At 47.5% G+C, this 23742-nt stretch overlaps 1 protein-coding gene across 3 annotated transcripts in view; it reads right to left on the reverse strand.

Annotated features, from left to right (window-relative positions):
- LOC139542905 (sodium/potassium-transporting ATPase subunit beta-1-interacting protein 4-like) overlaps window positions 1-23742 on the reverse strand; it is a 130892-nt gene that overhangs the window by 63167 nt on the left and 43983 nt on the right. For all 3 annotated transcript variants that reach the window (XM_071348876.1, XM_071348874.1, XM_071348875.1), the window contains exon 2: window positions 2187-2324. In XM_071348876.1, coding sequence (XP_071204977.1) covers window positions 2187-2324 — 138 coding nt within the window. The remainder of the gene's footprint in view (window positions 1-2186; window positions 2325-23742) is intronic.

The following is a 23742-nucleotide window of genomic DNA, read 5'->3' on the forward strand; positions in this document are numbered from 1 at the left end:
ACTAGATCACTCTGAAAGATGACGTCAGACATTTTGAGGCTTGATTTCCTAGTATTTTCATTGTGTAACCACGGTTTTGTATGGCTAAATATGCACATTTTCGAACAAACTGTATATGTATGTTGTAAAATGATGTTACAGGAGTGTCATCGGAAGAATTCTGAGAAGGTTAGTGAAAAAATTAATATATTTTGGCGGTGATTACGTTATAGCGCTCTTTGGCTGGAATCGATGCTCTGGTAACGTTTTCACATGTGGTATGCTAACTTATCGATTTATTGTGTTTTCGCTGTAAAACGCTTAGAAAATCTGAAATATTGTCTGGAATCACAAGATCTGGGTCTTTCCATTGCTATGCTTTGTCTATTCTTATGAAATGTTTTATTAAGAGTAAATTGGTCATACACGTTGCTCTCTATAGTAATTCTAGTCGTCTTGTGATGGTAGGTGCAATTGTAAACTGTGATTTCTACCTGAAATACGCACTTTTTTCTAACAAAACCTATCCTATACCATAAATATGTTATCAGACTGTCATCTGAAGAGGTTTTTTCTTGGTTAGTGGCTATCAATATCTTAGTTTAGCCGAATTGGTGATAGCACCTGAAGTAGTAAGAAACTGATGGAGTTAGAAAAGTGGTGTATTTTGCTAACGTGTTTAGCTAATAGATTTACATATTTTGTCTTCCCTGTAAAACATTTTAAAAATCTGAAATGGTGGCTTTATTCACAAGATCTGTATCTTTCATCTGGTGTCTTGGACTTGTGATTTAATGATATTTAGATGCTACTATCTACTTGTGAAGCTATGCTAGCTATGCTAATCAGTGTGTGGGGGGGGTGAGGGGTGATCCCGGACCCGGGGTAGAGGCTCGTTAGAGGTTAATACCCTCCTTGCCTGGTCCGTGAGTTTTGGTGGCAGCCCTCTCTTGACAGGTTTGTTGTGGTGCCATATTCTTTCCATTTTTTAATAATGGATTTAATGGTGCTCTGTGGGATGTTCAACGTTTAAAAAAAAAAATTATAACCCAACCCTGATCTGTACTTCTCCACAACTTTGTCTTTGACCTGTTTAGAGAGCTCCTTGATCTTCATGGTGCCGCTTGCTTGGTGGTGCCCCTTGCTTAGTGGTGTTGCAGACTCTGGGGCCTTTCAGAACAGGTGTATATATACTGAGATCATGTGACATCATCTCCCTACTCATCCTAACCTAAAGACAGTAGAGAACTTACCCTCCCTACAGACATGTAACACGTTGAGTCACCAAATCCCTTCCCTTCTTTTTTTCAAGAACGCTGACACACAAGTATTCTTCCCTCTATCTGCTCTTTAGTTACTCTCTCCGTTCAACTCCTCTCCCTCCTCTTTTCATCCTCCCTCCTTTTTCCTAAGATAGCTGACACTATTCTTTCCTTCTTATCCCTGTATCCTCTCTTGCCTTTGGTTATTCTCCTCCCTCCGACCTCTCACACATTCCCTCCAATCTGTCTTTTCTCTCTCCCTCGCCCTTTGACTTCCTTTCCACATTAACACCCAAATGGAGCTTTGCTAAAATATTTTTTATGTCTTTGTGAATCTTTTATTGTTTCTTAGCTTCATCCATCCTATTTGAAGGAGTATTTATGTCTGTAATAAAACCCTTTTGTGGGGGAAAGTCATTCTGATTGGCTGGACCTGGCCCCCCAGTGGGTGGGCCTATGCCCTCCTAGGCCCACCCATGGCTGCACCCCTCTCCACTCATGTGCAATCCATAGATTAGGGCCTAATACATTTATTTCAATTGACTGATTTCAAGTAAAATATTTTAAATTGTTGCATGTTGCATTTAGATTTTTGTTCAGTTTAGAACATTAGTGATCTTCAATCTAAAACCTTCTAGGACATTCCATTGTATTTTTCAAACCTGGTCCTGCAGTGCTACAAGATGGCCAGGCTTTTGTTCTTGGCTAGTACTAACATTTTTGTTGAGGTTGGCTTTAGGGTGCACTCTGAGTGTGAAATGAACGGAAGTTGAGTCATTAATTAAATGTACTTACTGATAGATTAAGACAACAAACAATGTGTTCAAGGGGAGGGATCTTGGGAGTTTGAATAAATGGATAAATGGTTCAATACAATTTGGGCTGACACGTGTGTACATACATGCGTGCGTTTGTGTGTGTGTGTATGTGCGTGTTTGTACTCACCACTACAATGTAGCGTGGTCGGTATTGTATGGTGCCGAAGAGGCCGAGGATGACGATGATGATGTGGAAGAAGTTGGCCAGGATGGGCGCCCACTGGTACCCCAGGAAGTCAAACACCTGTCTCTCCAATGCCACCAACTGCAGAGAGAGAGGCAAAAAGGGAGAGAGGGGAAAAGGGAGAGAGGGGAAAAGGGAGAGAGGGGGGAAGAGAGAGAGGAAGGGAGAGAGGGGAATAGAGGGTTAAGAAAGACTGAACTTGGGTGATGAAGGTAAATTACATCCAAATGAGCAAGGAATCTCCAAAGTACAATATAGGCAAGGTCCATTACTCAACCAACCACAATGTACAACAACAGTATCCTAATATCCAATGTAACACATCCATCCACATCCAAATGAAAGAATGCATCAGTGTAATCATCCATTCAACATTTAATCAGTCTTATTTCCACCCAGCCCTGAATGTCACTGTGAGATGTGGCCTCAAAACACAATACTCCTCCAACTGAGACTCTATATTGCTCAGAGGGACACAGATCTACACAAATACAGCTTTCATCCAGCTAACACAAATCCTTAGGGCCAACTTCCTGCACACACATACACTACATGACCAACAGTATGTGGAAGCCTGCTCGTCGAACATCTCATTCCAAAATCATGGGCATTAATGCTATAACAGCCTCCACTCTTCTGGGATGGCTTTCCACTAGATGTTGGAACGTTGCTGCGGGGACCAGATTCCATTCAGCCACAAGAGCATTAGTGAGGTCGGGCACTGATGTTGGGCGATTAGGCCTGGCTCGCAATCGGCGTTCCAATTCATCCCAAAGGTGTTCAATGGGTTTGAGGTCAGGGCTCTGTGCAAGCCAATCACATTCTTCCACACCGATCTCGACAAACCATTTCTGTATGGACCTCGCTTTGTGCACGGGGCATTGCCATGCTGAAACAGGAAAGGGTATTCTCAATCAATCAATCAAATACATTTATAAAGACATTTTTACATCAGCCGATGTCACAAAGTGCTATACAGAAATCCAGCCTAAAAACCCCAAACAGAAAGCAATGCAGATGTAGAAGGGTATTATAAAATGTCTGCAGAATTGAAGGTCCCCAAGAACACATTGCCCTCCCATCACTCATAAATGGAAGAAGTTTGGAACAACCAAGACTCTTCTTAGAGTTTTCGCCCGGCCACACTGAGCAATTGGGGGAGAAGGGCCTTGGTCAGGGAGGTGACCAAGCACCCGATGGTCACTCTGACAGAGCTCCAGAGTTCCTCTGTGGAGATGGGAGAACCTTCCAGAAGGACAACCATCTCTGCAGCACTGCACCAATCAGGCCTTTATGGTAGAATGGCCAGATGGAAGCCACTTCTTAGTAAAAGGCACATGACAGCCCGCTTGGAGTTTGCCAAAAGGCACCTAAAGACTCTCAGACCATGAGAAACAAGATTCTCTGGTCTGATGAAACCAAGATTTTACTCTGGCCTGAATCCCAATCATCACGTCTGGAGGAAATCTGGCACCATCCCTACGGTGAAGCATGGTGGTGGCAGCATCATGTTGTGGGGATGTTTTCAAGCGCCAGGGACTGGGAGACTAGTCAGAATCGAGGGAAAATTGAATGGAGCAAAGTACAGAGAGATCCTTGATGAAAAATGGCTCCAGAGCTCTCCAAACTATTGCCACAAAGTTGGAAGCACAGAATCCTCTAGAATGTAATTGTATGCTGTAGCGTTAAGATTTCCCTTCACTGGGACCAAAGGGCCTAACCTGAACCATGTGCAGAGTCCAATGGCAGCGAGCTTTACACCACTTTACACCACTCCATTGCGCATGATGATCTTAGGCTTGTGTGCTCGGCCATGGAAACCCATTTCATGAAGCTCCCGGTGAACAGTTATTGTGCTGACGTTGTTTCCAGAGGCAGTTTGGAACTCGGTGGTGAGTCTGGACAGACGACGATGTTTACACGCTACACGTTTCAGCACTCAGCGGTACTGTTCTGTGAGCTTGTGTGGCCTACCACTTCGCGGCTGAGCTTGTTGGAAAGGTCACTATGACAGTGCCACGTTGAAAGTCACTGAGCTCTTCAGTAAGGCCATTTTTGTCATGTTTTGTCTTTGATCATCATGTCTTGTCCCTGTGCTTCCCTCTGCTGGTCTTATTAGGTTCTTTCCCTTTTTCTATCCCTCTCTCTCCCCCTCCCTCTCTCCCTCTCTCGCTCTCTCTCTCTATCGTTCCGTTCCTGCTCCCAGCTGTTTCTCATTCTCCTAACTACCTCATTTACTCTTTCACACCTGTCCCCTATTTTGCCCTCTGATTAGAGTCCCTATTTCTCCCTCTGTTTTCCGCTTCTGTCCTTGTCGGATTCTTGTTTGATGTTTGCTGTACTGTGTCCCTGTTCCGCCCTGTCGTGTTTTTGCCTTCTTCAGATGCTGCGTGTGAGCAGGTGTCTATGTCAGCTACGGCCTGTGTCTTCCTGAAGCGACCTGCAGTCTGTGGTCGCGTCTCCAGTCGTTCCTCTCTACTGACGAGAGGATTTCAGTTTCCTGTTTTGGATTTTATCATTGTTTGTTTAAGACTGGATTAAAGACTCTGTTTCTATTAAGTCGCTTTTGGGTCCTCATTCACCAGCATAACAGAAGAATCCGACCAAGAATGGACCCAGCGACTACGGATTTTCGCAACACTGCCGTCGAGATCCAGGGAGCAATGCTCGGCAGACACGAGCAGGAATTGTCTGCTGCTCGTCATGCCGTTGAGACCCTGGCCGCTCAGGTCTCCGATCTCTCAGGACAGTTTCAGAGTCTTCGTCTCGTGCCACCAGCTACTTCCTGGTCTTCCGAGTCTCCGGAACCTAGGGTTAATAACCCACCTTGTTACTCTGGGCAGCCCACTGAGTGTCGCTCCTTTCTCACCCAGTGTGATATTGTGTTCTCTCTCCAGCCCAACACATACTCAAGAGAGAGAGCTCGGATCGCTTACGTCATATCACTCCTTACTGGTCGGGCTCGGGAGTGGGGCACAGCTATCTGGGAGGCAAGGGCTGAGTGTTCTAACGTTTATCAGAACTTTAAAGAGGAGATGATACGGGTTTTTGATCGTTCAGTTTTTGGGAAGGAGGCTTCCAGGGCCCTGGCTTCCCTATGTCAAGGTGATCGATCCATAACGGATTACTCTATAGAGTTTCGCACTCTTGCTGCATCCAGTGACTGGAACGAGCCGGCGTTGCTCGCTCGTTTTCTGGAGGGACTCCACGCTGAGGTTAAGGATGAGATTCTCTCCCGGGAGGTTCCTTTCAGCGTGGACTCTTTGATTGCACTCGCCATCCGCATAGAACGACGGGTAGATCTTCGTCACCGAGCTCGTGGAAGAGAGCTCGCGTTAACGGTGTTTCCCCTCTCCGCATCTCAACCATCTCCTCCCACCGGCTCAGAGACTGAGCCCATGCAGCTGGGAGGTATTCGCATCTCGACTAAGGAGAGGGAACGGAGAATCACCAACCGCCTTTGCCTCTATTGCGGTTCTGCTGGACATTTTGTCATGTCATGTCCAGTAAAAGCCAGAGCTCATCAGTAAGCGGAGGGCTACTGGTGAGCGCTACTACTCAGGTCTCTCCATCAAGATCCTGTACTACCTTGTCGGTCCATCTACGCTGGACCGGTTCGGCTGCTTCCTGCAGTGCCTTGATAGACTCTGGGGCTGAGGGTTGTTTTATGGACGAAGCATGGGCTCGGAAACATGACATTCCTCTCAGACAGTTGGGGAAGCCCACGCCCATGTTCGCCTTAGATGGTAGTCTTCTCCCCAGTATCAGATGTGAGACACTACCTTTAACCCTCACAGTATCTGGTAACCACAGTGAGACCATTTCCTTTTTGATTTTTCGTTCACCTTTTACACCTGTTGTTTTGGGTCATCCCTGGCTAGTATGTCATAATCCTTCTATTAATTGGTCTAGTAATTCTATCCTATCCTGGAACGTTTCTTGTCATGTGAAGTGTTTAATGTCTGCTATCCCTCCTGTTTCTTCTGTCCCCTCTACTCAGGAGGAACCTGGTGATTTGACAGGAGTGCCGGAGGAATATCATGATCTGCGCACGGTCTTCAGTCGGTCCAGAGCCAACTCTCTTCCTCCTCACCGGTCGTATGATTGTTGTATTGATCTCCTTCCGGGGACCACTCCCCCTCGGGGTAGACTATACTCTCTGTCGGCTCCCGAACGTAAGGCTCTCGAGGATTATCTGTCTGTTTCTCTCGACGCCGGTACCGTGGTGCCTTCTTCCTCTCCCGCCGGAGCGGGGGTTTTTTTTGTTAAGAAGAAGGACGGTACTCTGCGCCCCTGCGTGGATTATCGAGGGCTGAATGACATAACGGTTAAGAATCGTTATCCGCTTCCCCTTATGTCGTCAGCCTTCGAGATTCTGCAGGGAGCCAGGTTCTTTACTAAGTTGGACCTTCGTAACGCTTACCATCTCGTGCGCATCAGAGAGGGGGACGAGTGGAAAACGGCGTTTAACACTCCGTTAGGGCATTTTGAATACCGGGTTCTGCCGTTCGGTCTCGCTAATGCTCCAGCTGTCTTTCAGGCATTAGTTAATGATGTACTGAGAGACATGCTGAACATCTTTGTTTTCGTTTACCTTGACGATATCCTGATTTTTTCACCGTCACTCGAGATTCATGTTCAGCACGTTCGACGTGTACTCCAGCGCCTTTTAGAGAATTGTCTCTACGTGAAGGCTGAGAAGTGCGCCTTTCATGTCTCCTCTGTCACATTTCTCGGTTCTGTTATTTCCGCTGAAGGCATTCAGATGGATCCCGCTAAGGTCCAGGCTGTCAGCGATTGGCCCGTTCCTAAGTCACGTGTCGAGTTGCAGCGCTTTCTCGGTTTCGCTAATTTCTATCGGCGTTTCATTCGTAATTTCGGTCAAGTGGCTGCCCCTCTCACAGCTCTGACTTCTGTCAAGACTTGCTTTAAGTGGTCCGGTTCCGCCCAGGGAGCTTTTGATCTCCTCAAGAAGCGTTTTACATCCGCTCCTATCCTTGTTACTCCTGACGTCACTAAACAATTCATTGTCGAGGTTGACGCTTCAGAGGTGGGCGTGGGAGCCATTCTGTCCCAGCGCTTTCATTCTGACGATAAGGTCCATCCTTGCGCTTACTTTTCTCATCGCCTGTCGCCATCGGAACGCAACTATGATGTGGGTAACCGCGAACTGCTCGCCATCCGCTTAGCCATAGGCGAATGGCGACAGTGGTTGGAGAGGGCGACCGTCCCTTTTGTCGTTTGGACTGACCATAAGAACCTTGAGTACATCCGTTCTGCCAAACGACTTAATGCACGTCAAGCTCGTTGGGCGTTGTTTTTCGCTCGTTTCGAGTTCGTGATTTCCTATCGCCCGGGAAATAAGAACACCAAGCCTGATGCCTTATCCCGTCTCTTTAGTTCTTCTGTGGCTTCTACCGACCCCGAGGGGATTCTCCCTGAAGGGCGTGTTGTCGGGTTGACTGTCTGGGGAATTGAGAGACAGGTAAAGCAAGCACTCACTCACACTGCGTCGCCGCGCGCTTGTCCTAGTAACCTTCTGTTCGTTCCTGTCTCTACTCGTCTGGCTGTTCTTCAGTGGGCTCACTCTGCCAAGTTAGCTGGCCACCCCGGCGTTCGGGGTACGCTTGCTTCTATTCGCCAGCGGTTTTGGTGGCCTACTCAGGAGCGTGACACGCGCCGTTTCGTGGCTGCTTGTTCGGATTGCGCGCAGACTAAGTCAGGTAACTCTCCTCCTGCCGGTCGTCTCAGACCGCTTCCCATTCCTTCTCGACCATGGTCTCACATCGCCTTAGACTTTATTACCGGTCTGCCTTCGTCTGCGGGGAAGACTGTGATTCTTACGGTTATCGATAGGTTCTCTAAGGCGGCACATTTCATTCCCCTCGCTAAGCTTCCTTCCGCTAAGGAGACGGCACAAATCATCATTGAGAATGTGTTCAGAATTCATGGTCTCCCGTTAGACGCCGTTTCAGACAGAGGCCCGCAATTCACGTCACAGTTTTGGAGGGAGTTCTGTCGTTTGATTGGTGCTTCCGTCAGTCTCTCTTCCGGGTTTCATCCCCAGTCTAACGGTCAAGCAGAAAGGGCCAATCAGTCGATTGGTCGCATATTACGCAGCCTTTCTTTTCGAAACCCTGCGTCTTGGGCAGAACAGCTCCCCTGGGCAGAATACGCTCACAATTCGCTTCCTTCGTCTGCTACCGGGCTATCTCCGTTTCAGAGTAGTCTGGGGTACCAGCCTCCTCTGTTCTCGTCCCAGCTCGCCGAGTCCAGCGTTCCCTCCGCTCAGGCTTTTGTCCAACGTTGTGAGCGCACCTGGAGGAGGGTCAGGTCTGCACTTTGCCGTTACAGGGCGCAGACTGTGAGAGCCGCCAATAAACGTAGGATTAAGAGTCCTAGGTATTGTCGCGGTCAGAGAGTGTGGCTTTCCACTCGTAACCTTCCCCTTACGACAGCTTCTCGCAAGTTGACTCCGCGCTTCATTGGTCCGTTCCGTGTCTCTCAGGTCGTCAATCCTGTCGCTGTGCGACTGCTTCTTCCGCGACATCTTCGTCGCGTCCACCCTGTCTTCCATGTCTCCTGTGTCAAGCCTTTTCTTCGCGCCCCCGTTCGTCTTCCCTCCCCCCCCCCCGTCCTTGTCGAGGGCGCACCTATTTACAAGGTACGGAAGATCATGGACATGCGTTCTCGGGGACGTGGTCACCAGTACTTAGTGGATTGGGAGGGTTACGGTCCTGAGGAGAGGAGTTGGGTTCCATCTCGGGACGTGCTGGACCGTTCGTTGATTGATGATTTCCTTCGTTGCCGCCAGGGTTCCTCCTCGAGTGCGCCAGGAGGCGCTCGGTGAGTGGGGGGGTACTGTCATGTTTTGTCTTTGATCATCATGTCTTGTCCCTGTGCTTCCCTCTGCTGGTCTTATTAGGTTCTTTCCCTTTTTCTATCCCTCTCTCTCCCCCTCCCTCTCTCCCTCTCTCGCTCTCTCTCTCTATCGTTCCGTTCCTGCTCCCAGCTGTTTCTCATTCTCCTAACTACCTCATTTACTCTTTCACACCTGTCCCCTATTTTGCCCTCTGATTAGAGTCCCTATTTCTCCCTCTGTTTTCCGCTTCTGTCCTTGTCGGATTCTTGTTTGATGTTTGCTGTACTGTGTCCTTGTTCCGCCCTGTCGTGTTTTTGCCTTCTTCAGATGCTGCGTGTGAGCAGGTGTCTATGTCAGCTACGGCCTGTGTCTTCCTGAAGCGACCTGCAGTCTGTGGTCGCGTCTCCAGTCGTTCCTCTCTACTGACGAGAGGATTTCAGTTTCCTGTTTTGGATTTTATCATTGTTTGTTTAAGACTGGATTAAAGACTCTGTTTCTATTAAGTCGCTTTTGGGTCCTCATTCACCAGCATAACAATTTTACTGCCAATGTTTGTCTATGGAGATTGTATGGCTGTGTGCTTGATTTTATACACCTTTCAGTCGAATCCACTAATTTGAAGCGGTGTCCACATACATTTGTATATATAGTGTAGCTGCACCAACACACACATTCTCAGCTCTAACACTTATAGCCAGAGTGCTTGGAGTCGGTGTAAGTTATGAGAGAAAAGGCATTTAGTGAAATAAACAATGACAGATTCAAAGGAAAGAACAAGGTTTCCAAACCTCCTGCCAGGAGCCTCCAGGTCAGTAATGGGAGTATTATGGGAGAACAGGGCCACTTGTAATAACACCTCACCACTGATCCAGGGCAATTATTATTAAACAACAAATTCAAAAATAAACACACACACACACACACACACACACACACACACACACACACACACACACACACACACACACACACACACACACACACACACACACACACACACACACACACACACACACACACACACACACACACACACACACACACACACACACACGACTATAAGCCCTCCACAATAAAAGGAGGAAAACACATTCTGCCTCCCCTCCAGACTGCCAGTGCTTTGCCAATAAAAAAACAAGTAAGTTGCACATTTTAGACGGCGAGTCCCTATACGCATCAACTCCATAGTGTTCTGGAGGGAACCACAGGAAGAATAGAGTATGGTACAGGTGTTTAATTATAATTCTGTCACTAGGGAGCAGTGTGTGTGTGCCTGTGGCGACAGTGTGTTTGTGGCGTGTGTCGACATGCCAGCGCCAGCCAACCACACCATGATGGATGAGGGAGAGAGGAATCCTGTCGCCGTGACGATGACAGACACACACACATACACAGCCAATATCGCTGTTGTTAATGACATGGAAATGTTAACATGGGCCTTGTGAAGCAGGTTCGGGTGTGACAGGAGGAGAAAGACGGAGAGAATGAGATGGTGAGAGGCAATCAAATGCTCCTTGAAAATTACAAATAAAATCTTCATACAAAACTTGGATGGGCCATGTGTGGTGGATGTGGTTTCTTCCTGGGCCATGTGTGGTGGATGTGGTTTCTTCCTGGGCCATGTGTGGTGGATGTGGTTTCTTCCTGGGCCGTGTGTGGTGGATGGGGTTTCTTCCTGGGCCATGTGTGGTGGATGTGGTTTCTTCCCCGGGCTATGTGTGTTGGATGTGGTTTCTTCCTGGGCCATGTGTGGTGGATGGGGTTTCTTCCTGGGCCGTGTGTGGTGGATGTGGTTTCTTCCTGGGCCATGTGTGGTGGATGTGGTTTCTTCCTGGGCCGTGTGTGGTGGATGTGGTTTCTTCCTGGGCCATGTGTGGTGGATGGGGTTTCTTCCTGGGCCATGTGTGGTGGATGTGGTTTCTTCCCCGGGCTATGTGTGGTGGATGTGGTTTCTTCCTGGGCCATGTGTGCTGGATGTGGTTTCTTCCCCGGGCTATGTGTGGTGGATGTGGTTTCTTCCTCGGGCTATGTGTGGTGGATGTGGTTTCTTCCTCGGGCCATGTGTGGTGGATGGGGTTTCTTCCCCGGGCTATGTGTGGTGGATGGTGTTTCTTCCTGGGCCATGTGTGGTGGATGTGGTTTCTTCCCCGGGCTATGTGTGGTGGATGTGGTTTCTTCCTGGGCCATGTGTGCTGGATGTGGTTTCTTCCCCGTGCTATGTGTGGTGGATGGGGTTTCTTCCTTGGCCATGTGTGGTGGATGTGGTTTCTTCCTGGGCCATGTGTGGTGGATGGGGTTTCTTCCTGGGCCATGTGTGGTGGATGTGGTTTCTTCCTGGGCCATGTGAGGTGGATGGGGTTTCTTCCTGGGCCATGTGTGGTGGATGTGGTTTCTTCCTGGGCCATGTGTGGTGGATGGGGTTTCTTCCTGGGCTATGTGTGGTGGATGGGGTTTCTTCCTGGGCCATGTGTGGTGGATGTGGTTTCTTCCTGGGCCATGTGTGGTGGATGGGGTTTCTTCCTGGGCCATGTGAGGTGGATGGGGTTTCTTCCTGGGCCATGTGTGGTGGATGGGATTTCTTCCTGGGCTATGTGTGGTGGATGTGGTTTCTTCCTGGGCCATGTGTGGTGGATGGGGTTTCTTCCTGGGCCATGTGTGTTGGATGTGGTTTCTTCCTGGGCCATGTGTGGTGGATGGAGTTTCTTCCTGGGCCATGTGTGGTGGATTGTGTTTTTGATTCTGCGGCTTAATCACTTGCGTGTGTGAATATGTTTGTGTCTGTCAGAAAGCAGAAACAGCTTTAACAATGGAAAACAAATTGTAACAGACATCCTGTATGAATCACATCTCACCTTCCCTCTTTAAAAACACCCCTCTGTTTTACTGGGTGAGTCAAAGCTCCTGGCATAGGCTGTGTGTGTGTGTGTGTGTGTGTGTGTGTGTGTGTGTGTGTGTGTGTGTGTGTGTGTGTGTGTGTGTGTGTGTGTGTGTGTGTGTGTGTGTGTGTGTGTGTGTGTGTGTGTGTGTGTGTGTGTGTGTGTGTGTGTGTGTGTGTGTGTGTGCGTGTGTGTGCGTTGCTGTGTGAATCAAATAAATAATTCTACCCTGACAAACACACGTGATTTATACGAACCTGGACGGTCCCCATGACCTGGACGGTCCCCATGACCTGGACGGTCCCCCCATCAGTGTGTATGTGTGTGTCGGGGGTGACCTTTTTATCTCACAGAAGTTTTATTGAGGTCATTGTTTGTAGAAAAGGTCACGTGACCTGGTGTTGCAGCTAAAGTATAAATCACATTCTACTATCAACAAACACACAGGGGACAGAGAGGAGATCTTTTCAGGGGTTTGGTTCAGTTGCTATAAGTGCTATGCCTAGGCTATATCAAAGAACGTTGATCTGCTTCTCTCTGCTTCTTCCCTGTATCAGTAAAACCACTATCTATGTCACAGCTTCCTGTTCTTAACACATCTCAGTGTGTGTTGGTGGGGTGTTATCTCCAACACTCATACCCTAATGACTTAGTTATCAGACCAGGAAGAGATCAAACGTCTCTCCTCTTACACACGTGATCTTCTCATCACGGTCTTATCCGTGTCCCATTCTCTCTCCTCCTTGACTGTGATGTTTAGGAGGCAAGGGCTTTGCGATGATTGAAATGGTTTTAGTCTTTGATGTGCTCCGAACGTCTTGTGAAAATGACGAGAAAGATCAAACTCCGTTACAAAGCTGTGTGTGTATATAGAGAGAAAGGAGGGAGATGGATAGATAGAGAGATAGAGAGAGAGAGAGACCACAGAAAGAGCGAGAAAGAGAGATAAAGAGGAGAGAGAGAGATAGAGGAGAGAGAGACCAGAGAAAGAGAGAGAAGGAGAGAGAGAGAGGATAGAGAGACCAAAGAAAGAGAGAGAGGGAGAGAGAGTAGAGAAAGATTGTGATTTACAATATCTGTTTATGATGAGGTATCGTGTAGCAGTACAGGTGATTAATTGAAGTTTAGCTTTCAGGGATTGTTTCATGGAAGAGACGAGAGAGCGAGAGAGAGAGACCACAGAAAGAGAGAGAGAGAGTATAGAGAGACCAGAGAAAGAGAGAGAGAGTATAGATAGACCAGAGAAAGAGAGAGAGTATAGATAGACCAGAGAAAGAGAGAGCAAGAAAGAGAGAGAGAGTATAGAGAGACCAGAGAAAGAGAGAGGATAGAGAGACCAGAGAAAGAGAGAGGATAGAGAGACCAGAGAAAGAGAGAGAGAGAAACAGAAAAAAACAGATTAAACTAGTATGCTATTTGCTCCTAAACAGAGAGTACACAGTGGCAGAATACCTGAACACTGTGACTGACCAAAAATTAAGGAAATCTTTGAATTTGTACAGACTCAGTGAGCATAGCCTTGCTATTGAGAAAGGCCACCGTAGGCAGACCTGGCTCTCAAGAGAAGACAGGCTATGTGCACACTGGCCACAAACTGAGGTGGAAACTGGGCTGCACTTCCTAACCTCCTGCCCAATGTATGACCATATTAGAGACACATATTTCCCTCAGATTACACAGATCCACAAAGAATTTGAAAAAACAAATCCAATCCATCTACTGGGTGAAATACCAAGGTGTCACGTTCCTGACCTATTGTTCCTTTTTCTGTTATTTATTTAGTTGGTCAGGGCGTGAGTTGGGGTGGGTTGTCTTTGTGTGTTTTTGTTTAGTCTAGGGGTGTTGTATGTGTATGGGGTAGAGAAGAGTGAGGTTGTCTAGTTATGTCTATGGCTGCCTAGATTGGGTCTCAATCAGAGACAGCTGTCATTCATTGTCTCTGATTGGGAGCCATATTTAAGGCAGCCATAGGCAGTAGGCTTTTGTGGGTAGTTGTCTATGTTGAACGTTTGTTGCTTGTCTGTGCACTTACGTTATTTAGCTTCACGGTCGTTTGTTGTTTTGTTAGTTTGTATATAGTGTTCGTTTTGTGTTTTCTCTCTCTTCTCAATAAAAGAAGATGTATTTTGCACACGCTGCGCCTTGGTCCAATCTCTGTCAAGAAGACGATCGTGACAGAACTACCCACCAACCATGGATCAAGCAGCGTGAGAGGAACCAGGACTCGTGGACTTGGGAGGAAATATTGGACGGAAAGGGACCCTGGGCTCAACCAGGAGAATATCGCCGCCCCAAAGCTGAGCTGGAGGCAGCGAAAGCGGAGAGGCGGCGATATGAGGAGGCAGCACGGAAACAAGGCTGGAAGCCCGTAAGTCAAACCCAAAAATTTCTTGGGGGGGGGCGCTCGGGTAGTTTAGTTGGGTCAGTCGGGAGACGTGAGCCAACTCCTCCTGCTTACCGTAAGGAGCCGGTGAGGGCGGATTTGGAGGTGAGTGACGCAGAGACAGTAAAGGAGTTAATGGAGAAATTGGAGGAGAGAGTTATGAGGGATGTACTGGTTTGGTGCATGAGGCACGGCATTCGTCCGAATGAACGTGTTGGTGAGTTAATGTCACCGGGAACAGCTCTCCATACTCGTCCTGAGGAGCGTGCTAGCCGTCTGGTTAAGACAGTGCCTACAGCACGCACAAAGCCTCCTGTGCGTCTCCAGAGTCCTGTGCGTCCTGTTACTGCTCCTCGCACTAGCCCTGTGGTGTGTGTTCCCAGCCCAGTACCACCAGTGCTGACATCACGCACCAGGCTTCCAGTGCGTCTCCAGAGCCCTGTTCCTCCTCCACGCACTCTCCCTGTGGTGCGTGTCTCCAGCCCAGTGCCTCCAGTCCCGGCACCACGCACCAAGCCTCCTGTGCGTCTCCAGAGCCCTGTACGCACTGATCCTTCTCCCCGCACTCGTCCTGAGGTGCGTGCCCTCAGCCCGGTACCACCAGTTCCGGTACCACGCACCAGTCCTATAGTGCGCCTTGAGAACTCAGTGTGCCCTGTCCCTGCTCCCCGCACTAGCCTTGAGGTGCGTGTCTCCAGTCCGGTACCACCAGTTCCGGTACTACGCACCAAGCCTCATGTGCGTCTCCAGAGCCCTGTACGCACTGTTCCTTCTCCCCGTACTCGCCCTGTTGTGCGTGTCCTCAGCCCGGTACCACCAGTGCCGGTACCACACATCAGGCCTATAGTACGCCTTGAGAGTCCAGTGTGCCCTGTTGTTGTTCCCCGCACTAGCCTGAAGGTGCGTGTCCTTAGCCCGGTACCTCCAGTTCCGGCACCACGCACCAGGCCTACAGTGCGTCTCAGCCGGCCAGAGTCTGCCGTCTGCCCAACAGCGCCTGAACTGCCCGTCTGCCAAGCGGCGCCTGAACTGCCCGTCTGCCAAGCGGCGCCTGAACTGCCCTTCTGCCAAGCGGCGCCTGAACTGCCCGTCTGCCCAACGGCGTCTGAACTGTCCGTCTGCCAAGCGCCGTATGAACTGCCCGTCTGTATTGAGCCTTCAAAGCCGCCCGTCTGCCATGAGCCTGCAAAGCCGCCCGTCAGACAGGAGCCGCTAGAGCCTTCCGCCAGACAGGAGCCGCTAGAGCCTTCCGCCAGACAGGAGCCGCTAGAGCCTTCCGCCAGACAGGAGCCGCTAGAGCCTTCCGCCAGACAGGAGCCGCTAGAGCCTTCCGCCAGACAGGAGCCGCTAGAGCCTTCCGCCAGACCGGATCAGCCAGAGCCTTCCGCCAGACCGGATCAGCCAGAGCCTTCCGCCAGACCGGATCAGCCAGAGCCTTCCGCCAGACCGGATCAGCCAGAGCCTTCCGCCAGACCGGATCAGCCAGAGCCGTCAGCGAGCCATGACCAGCCAGAGCCGTCAGCGAGCCATGACCAGCCAGAGCCGTCAGCGAGCCATGACCAGCCAGAGCCGTCAGCGAGCCATGACCAGCCAGAGCCGTCAGCGAGCCATGACCAGCCAGAGCCGTCATCCAGCCAGGATCCGCCAGCCAGCCAGGATCCGCCAGCCAGCCAGGATCCGCCAGCCAGCCAGGATCCGCCAGCCAGCCAGGATCCGCCAGCCAGTCCGGAGCTGCCCCTTATCCTGGTGCTGCCCCTTATCCTGGTGCTGCCCCTTATCCTGGTGCTGCCCCTTATCCTGGTGCTGCCCCTTATCCTGGTGCTGCCCCTTAGTCCGGTGCTGCCCCTTAGTCCGGTGGGGTTAATTTGGAGGGTGGCCATTTGGAGGAGGCTACGAAAGCGGGTAGTGACTATGGTGGGGTGGGGACAGACGCCCACCCAGACCCTCCCCTAGACTTTATGCTGGTGCGCTCGGAGTTCGCACCTTAAGGGGGGGGTTATGTCACGTTCCTGACCTATTGTACCTTTTTCTGTTATTTATTTAGTTGCTCAGGGCGTGAGTTGGGGTGGGTTGTCTTTGTGTGTTTTTGTTTAGTCTAGGGGTGTTGTATGTGTATGGGGTAGAGAAGAGTGAGGTTGTCTAGTTATGTCTATGGCTGCCTAGATTGGGTCTCAATCAGAGACAGCTGTCATTCATTGTCTCTGATTGGGAGCCATATTTAAGGCAGCCATAGGCAGTAGGCTTTTGTGGGTAGTTGTCTATGTTGAACGTTTGTTGCTTGTCTGTGCACTTACGTTATTTAGCTTCACGGTCGTTTGTTGTTTTGTTAGTTTGTATATTGTGTTTTCTCCCTCTTCTCAATAAAAGAAGATGTATTTTGCACACGCTGCGCCTTGGTCCAATCTCTGTCAAGAAGATGATCGTGACACAAGGTGTGACATCACAGCAACAAGATTTGTGACCTGTTGCCACAAGAAAAGGGCAACCAGTGAAGAACAAACACCATTGTAAAAACAACCTATATTTATGTTTATTTATTTTCCCTTTTGTATTTTAACTATTTGCACATCATTACAACACTGTAAATAGACATAATATGACATTTGGAATATCTTTATTATTTTGGAACTTTTGTGAGTGTAATGTTTACTGTTAATTTGTATGGTTTATTATCTATTTCACATGCTTTGGCTATTTAAACATATGTTTCCCATGCCAATAAAGCCCCTTAAATTAAAATTGAATTGAGAATAGAGAAAAGGAGAGAGAGACCAGAGAGAGAGAGACCAGTGTCATGACTGTCCTGTGAGGATCAGAATGGGTCAGATCAGACTGGGGGGGTTGACAGTAACCAGGCTTCTCTCTCTCCCACAGAGGGGAGGGGGGAGCTGCTGGATGGTCAACCGTTCACACCCGGTCGTAAATCTTTAGTATCAACCAAAGGAATGGCTTTGTTCACAGATACTTTTGCCCACCCAAAACTCTAACATAAACAAAAGTGATAATGGAACAATATTTTTAACATAATGTGGGAAGTGGTCAGTGGGGAACTATGGAAAACAAGTGTAATATTGGTTTTCATTTTGTGATGTTATTAAAAACTGTATGGACCAAACACTCAGCGTGTCTGACAGACAGACTCTTGTGCACTCTCCTTTGGCCAGAGTGCACAAAGCCTTGGTAACAAAATTAACATTAGACCAGAAAAGCGTGGAGCGATAGCTTCATGTTGGAAATGGTTGAAACGTTGAACCTCAACACGAGGTGAAGAAATAAATTCACCTTCCTTTAGATCCGAGAGACGAAGAGCTGCAGCTCATGTCCATCGTGGTCCGAATCCCGAATACTAACACGAGGAGGAAGTGGCGAGACGCTCACCTCAGACAATCACTGGTCAGATATCGAGAAAAGCGAATCATTGAATCTAAGTGAGACTATCCTACTACGCTCATCACCAATGGGAACCGTCGACATGGCTGGTTCTCTTCCAGAGTGAACAACAGTAGAAGTCGGGAAAGGGGAGACCCCTTTCGGAAAATCAGAGCCATACAGATTGATTAATAAGATGACTGTTTATCGATGAAATAGGTAAAGACCTTAAAGAGTTTAATTTGGGAGATGGTAACTCTAAACAACTTATTCTGTGGTGCCCCAAATCCTGAGTTAATTGTTACATGATTCATTTAAATTTGAGTAATAATTAAACATAGTTAGTGGATTCAATAAATAGCAGACATCAGATGAATGAAAGTAAAGTCACGACACCAGAGAGAGCGAGATACCAGAAAAAGAGACCAGAGAAAAAGAGACCAAAGAGAGTGAGAGGCGAGAGACCAGAGAGACCAGAGAGAGAGAGATCAGAGAGAGCCCAGAGAGAGCGAGAGACCAGAGAGAGAGATACCAGAGAGAGAGAGATACCAGAGAGAGAGAGAGATACCAGAGAGAGAGACCAGAGAGAGAGAGAGAGATACCAGAGAGAGAGATACCAGAAAGAGAGAGAGATACCAGAGAGAGAGAGAGACCAGAGAGAGAGAGAGATACCAGAGAGAGAGAGACCAGAGAGAGATACCAGAGAGAGAGAGATACCAGAGAGAGAGAGAGACCAGAGAGAGAGAGAGATACCAGAGAGAGAGAGATAGAGAGATACCAGAGAGAGAGAGAGATACCAGAGAGAGAGAGAGAGAGAGAGACAGACCAGAGAGAGAGAGAGAGAGAGCGAAAGAACTGAGAGCAGCACTGCTGAGGTGTGCGAGGCTTATTGCATCCTGCCATACTCACCCTCTAATTGCGTACCATTTATGGTGGGAGAATAGGTGTGGTAGGGGGAGCACACACACACACACACACACACACACACACACACACACACACACACACACACACACACACACACACAGCAGGGTGGCGGAATGCTTTTAGGAGCTGCTGTAGTGGGTTCTCAGTTCCTGGAAGAGTATTGGTATCCATTTGATCAAATTCCACTCCACTTCCAAATAACCCATTTCCCATGGATTAACTTAGGGCAACAGTGCCCACACACCACCCTGATGTGTGTGTGTGTGTGTGTGTGTGTGTGTGTGTGTGTGTGTGTGTGTGTGTGTGTGTGTGTGAGAGAGAGAGAGAGAGAGAGAGAGAGAGAGAGAGAGAGAGAGAGAGAGAGAGAGAGAGAGAGAGAGAGAGAGAGAGAGAGAGAGAGAGAGAGAGAGAGAGAGAGAGAGAGAGAGAGAGAGAGAGAGAGAGAGAGAGAGAGAGAGAGAGAATTTGAGAGCCCTCTCAGATTGATTGCTGTCATCAGTGTTGTGTTATTGAGTTAGCGGAGTTAGCGATAAGTCCGCTACGGCAGCTCATCTTTCCTGCCCGTAGATTACACCACAGAGGGAGAGCTGCACTCACAAAACATTTGTGTATGTAGAACACACACACACACACACACACACACACACACACACACACACACACACACACACACACACACACACACACACACACACACACACACACACACACACACCTATGTATAACAGCAGTAATGACCCCTGATAACCTGGAAAGGGCTGTCGGGCAAAAATAACTTGTTAAAGCAAAGAGTGTGCGGTTGTGTTAGAGACAGACAGACTGGCAGACAGACATGGAGACATAGACAGGGAGACAGACAGACAGACTGGCAGACAGACATGGAGACACAGACAGGGAGACAGACAGACTGGCAGACAGACATGGAGACATAGACAGGGAGACAGACAGACAGACTGGCAGACAGACATGGAGACATAGACAGGGAGACAGACAGACAGACTGGCAGACAGACATGGAGACATAGACAGGGAGACAGACAGACAGACTGGCAGACAGACATGGAGACATAGACAGGGAAACAGACAGACTGGCAGAGAGTCAGGCAGACAGACATGGAGACATAGACAGGTAGACAGACAGACAGACTGGCAGACAGACATGGAGACATAGACAGGGAGACAGACAGACAGACTGGCAGACAGACATGGAGACAGACATGGAGACATAGACAGGGAGACAGACAGACAGACTGGCAGACAGACAGGCAGACAGACATGGAGACATAGACAGGGAGACATACAGACAGACTGGCAGACAGACATGGAGACATAGACAGGGAGACAGACAGACAGACAGACAGACATGGAGACATAGACAGGGAGACAGACAGACAGACTGGCAGACAGACATGGAGACATAGACAGGGAGACAGCAAGAGAGAGAGGTGAGTACACTGTGAAAGCTTGCCAATCTCTTCTAATTGGTCCATTATCTTGTTGTACCAATGTGTTCACCTGGTGTTTTAACCTGGTGAAAGCTGCAGCCTCAAGGCCATTTCAACACTAAGTACTGTCATGACGTTGGGTTGGGGGTAGGTTTACGACAGTCATAAATACCTCTTTCCCCCTTTTTCTCTCTCCCCACTATAACTGATGTGACATAAGGAAACCCATGGGTTAACATAGAGATTCTGGGTAACATCAGAAGTTGGGGGAAATTAACTATATTCTGGTAATCCAACCCACTGTACATATGCGGTGGTACTTAAGGTATATTATGTCAGTTCGGTTGCCCTCTGACACATTCTCATCAATGATAGAATGACATAAACGCTACTGTGAAAAGTCTAAACGTCAGAGGTATCGGATTCACATGGAATTGTTGTTTAATTCAAATGTTTGAATATGACATTGTTTGTGAAGAGGTGAAATGTAATTTTACCTTCCAAATGAGAGATCTGTGTTTTCATAAATTTGGCTTCTGCTCAACCAGGGGCCCGCCCCTGTGAAGAGACCTGGGTAATAGACTTTTCAGACACACCCCTCTACCTCCACTATATAAAGCCAGTGACAAAAATGTAACTTCCTGTTCCGGGTACATTTTGGATGACGATCCGATGTCAAGATGGTTCAGACAATAACTACAGAACTAGGCCAACATCAGCATGGACTTTGATTGTGAATGGTATGAACTTTGAACTCGTGTTCACTACAGAAGTGACATCTCCTAGCCGTTGAGTTGGCAACAGCTGCTACAAACGCAGGTTAGGAAGGACAGTCCGAGTATCCCGTCTTCCACACACAACGTTACTACAAAGTATCCCGTGACAACCAGAGACATTCTCCAAAGGACAGAGGACTCGGGTTGGCGATACGGTCTTCCATCTACCACCAACCTACTGAAGCGCAGCTCAGAGTAAATATGTATTGCATTTTCTTTCTCAAATGGGCGGTAATTTAGAATGCATCAGATACTGATTTACGAGAGCACAGCTCGCCTATGTTCGAGTCTCCCGCTCTTTCACTAAAATCCCGCCCCTTCTCTTTGTGTAACAAGCTGTCATATCTATTCCGCCCGCTAGGGACGTTTTCTGTATGACGTAATTTGTGATCAAGTTATGATCTAATTGTATATGTGTGATTCTGTGTGATTAGTTAGGTATTTAGTAAATAAATAATTAAACCCAATTTTGTATTGCTGATTCAACTTGTTAGCCAGGATTCTTGCAGATAATCAAGGACTTACAACTTTCAGATGAGACTGAATAAAATGACGATTAATGTGACGGCTATTTAGTAAAATATTACAAAATCTTTAAGAGTTTATTCGAAAGATAACAGCTCTATAAATATTCTTTCGTGGTGTCCCTCTCTAGTTAATTAATAGAATAGCATGTCATAACAATCAATCTGGCATAGTCAAAGACACGACATATTGGTGCCCCGTTGTGTGGAGTCTAAGATAGAATGAGGCTTTCATTTTGATTCAGCCAGTATAAAATTGAAAAGCAGATTCCATAATATACCAGATTTATTATACACATTTTCGGAGTGATAGACAAGCATTGTTGTGTGTGTGCGCGGAGATTCCCCGCCCCACGTTGTTCTCTGACGTAGTCAGTGGACAACGTAAGCGAATACATTTCTTGTAGGCTGAAAAAGCTAATTTATAGAAATCTGAGAAATAGTGCGTTTGGCCAAACGCAGGGCTATTTCTGCCTGACGCGTTTCATACGCTGGTAGGGGAGGTCATTATTCATTTCTCGAGCGAGGACGAAGAGCCAGTTCGAAGAGCCAGTCCGGTTAAAACATCGTCAAAAAACGCCGAAAAGGGTTTGAACATAATACGTTATTAGTAAAAACCTTTCCCTTGCCAAGGGAATCCTACGTGCTACATTTTCAGGCACAAAGGAGGGTTAGCTGGCACGAGGTGCTAAAGCTAACAAGGGAAAAGAGCCATTATTTTCCTGGTGCCACGCTGAAATTCCTCCGCCTCGCGGAACGGAAGTCCCGCACGCGGGTAGTTCCGTTTGATTTCAGCGGGTGAAATCATTGGCCGCTGAAGTGTGCCCAGAATATTCGTTCATGAAGAATTATTCAGGTCACACTCAAGTCATTACTTATGATTTCCAGACGAATATCAAGGTCTTATCCAATTGAACTAATAAGTGTAAATCTGGCCATTTACATTCTGAAATGGATATTTTAAATAATATCCAAATTGTTGAGTTCTCTAAATAAGACATTGCAAACTTTTTCCAAACTAACCTAGATTATTAAGCACTTCTCAGGTTAATTAAAGTTTTATTCACAAATTGCCTATACAGGTTTGATTTATCATTAAATTGATCAATCAGTAAAATTTGGGTTTTTCAGAACCCATTCAATAATCCAGTATTGACAGAAGCCCCGCCCAGCGGGAATCCCATGTGGTTTCGGCCTTAGGGAGAAGTGCCACAGTGTTGAATGTGCCCAGCATTGGGTCTACTGTTTACACATATGATATCCAATCAACAGAGATTGTATGGATTATCGTCTCATTCAATTTAATAAGTTAAATTGTTGAACATAATTTAATGTTCTTCCAATCAAATGAGACACTTTTAAACTTATCATATTAACCTAGATGAAGCCACATCTCATGTTAATTAAAGTTTAATACCCAGATAGCCTACACAGGTAGGATTAATCATTGGCATTAATTAATTCAATTTGCTTTTGCAAATTCATTCACGTCCAACTTCCACATTACTGGTACAGTACTGGTAGTTCGTCAAGATCTATAAATAGATTAAACTAGTCTTTGCAGCTTCCAATTAATTCCAAATCCAAACTTTGAATAAATTTAGTGAAAAATTTCCTCAATTTTTCTAATAATGTGCAAGCTATCAAAGGAGGTGGTCACCACTCCTCCGCTAAGTAGTGAACCTCCACCCATAAAAGGATTGATCTCTGACCTCAGCAGCGATACCAACCCTAATTATGCCATTAGTGGAAAAACAGCCGAAATTGCGAACGCTCTCCAAAATCAACCATCAAACACAGGCTTTGTGACGGTTCTCCCCACTTTTGCACTGATGTATCGCCATAAAAATGTGGCATCGGTTCAATACCACCGTGCACAGCTGAAGCACGTGCCAGTCGTGGCTAGCATTAGGGTACAGGTGGAGAGAACTGAGCAACTATTGACAAAAGCAGGAAATGAAAACATTCTGCTAGTCGAGGAACTGCGTTTGAAATCTGAACAATTGAAAGCAATTGCAAATACTTATGACGATGAACGAGCACAAACTCTTCAACAAAATCGTCGTCTCCAGGAACAACTCGATTTAGCCAAAACTAAATACGAGGTGGTCCACTCCAAACTAGATAAATCTGTTGAGTTATCTACAAATAGGAGCGCGCAATTTGATAACATGCAGGCAGTTTTGTTGAACGTTACTCAGAGTAACACGGTGCTACTCAAAATTCTGCAGACCAAAGACGATCAGTTGATGAACACAATGACGAAGTTGGATGACAAATCAGCAGAACTCATTGAAGTCGCTGACCAAATGAATGATGAGAGAACTCGGGTGATGAA

The sequence above is a fragment of the Salvelinus alpinus genome, chromosome 17 (genome assembly GCF_045679555.1).
Source record: "Salvelinus alpinus chromosome 17, SLU_Salpinus.1, whole genome shotgun sequence".
NCBI lineage: Eukaryota > Metazoa > Chordata > Actinopteri > Salmoniformes > Salmonidae > Salvelinus > Salvelinus alpinus.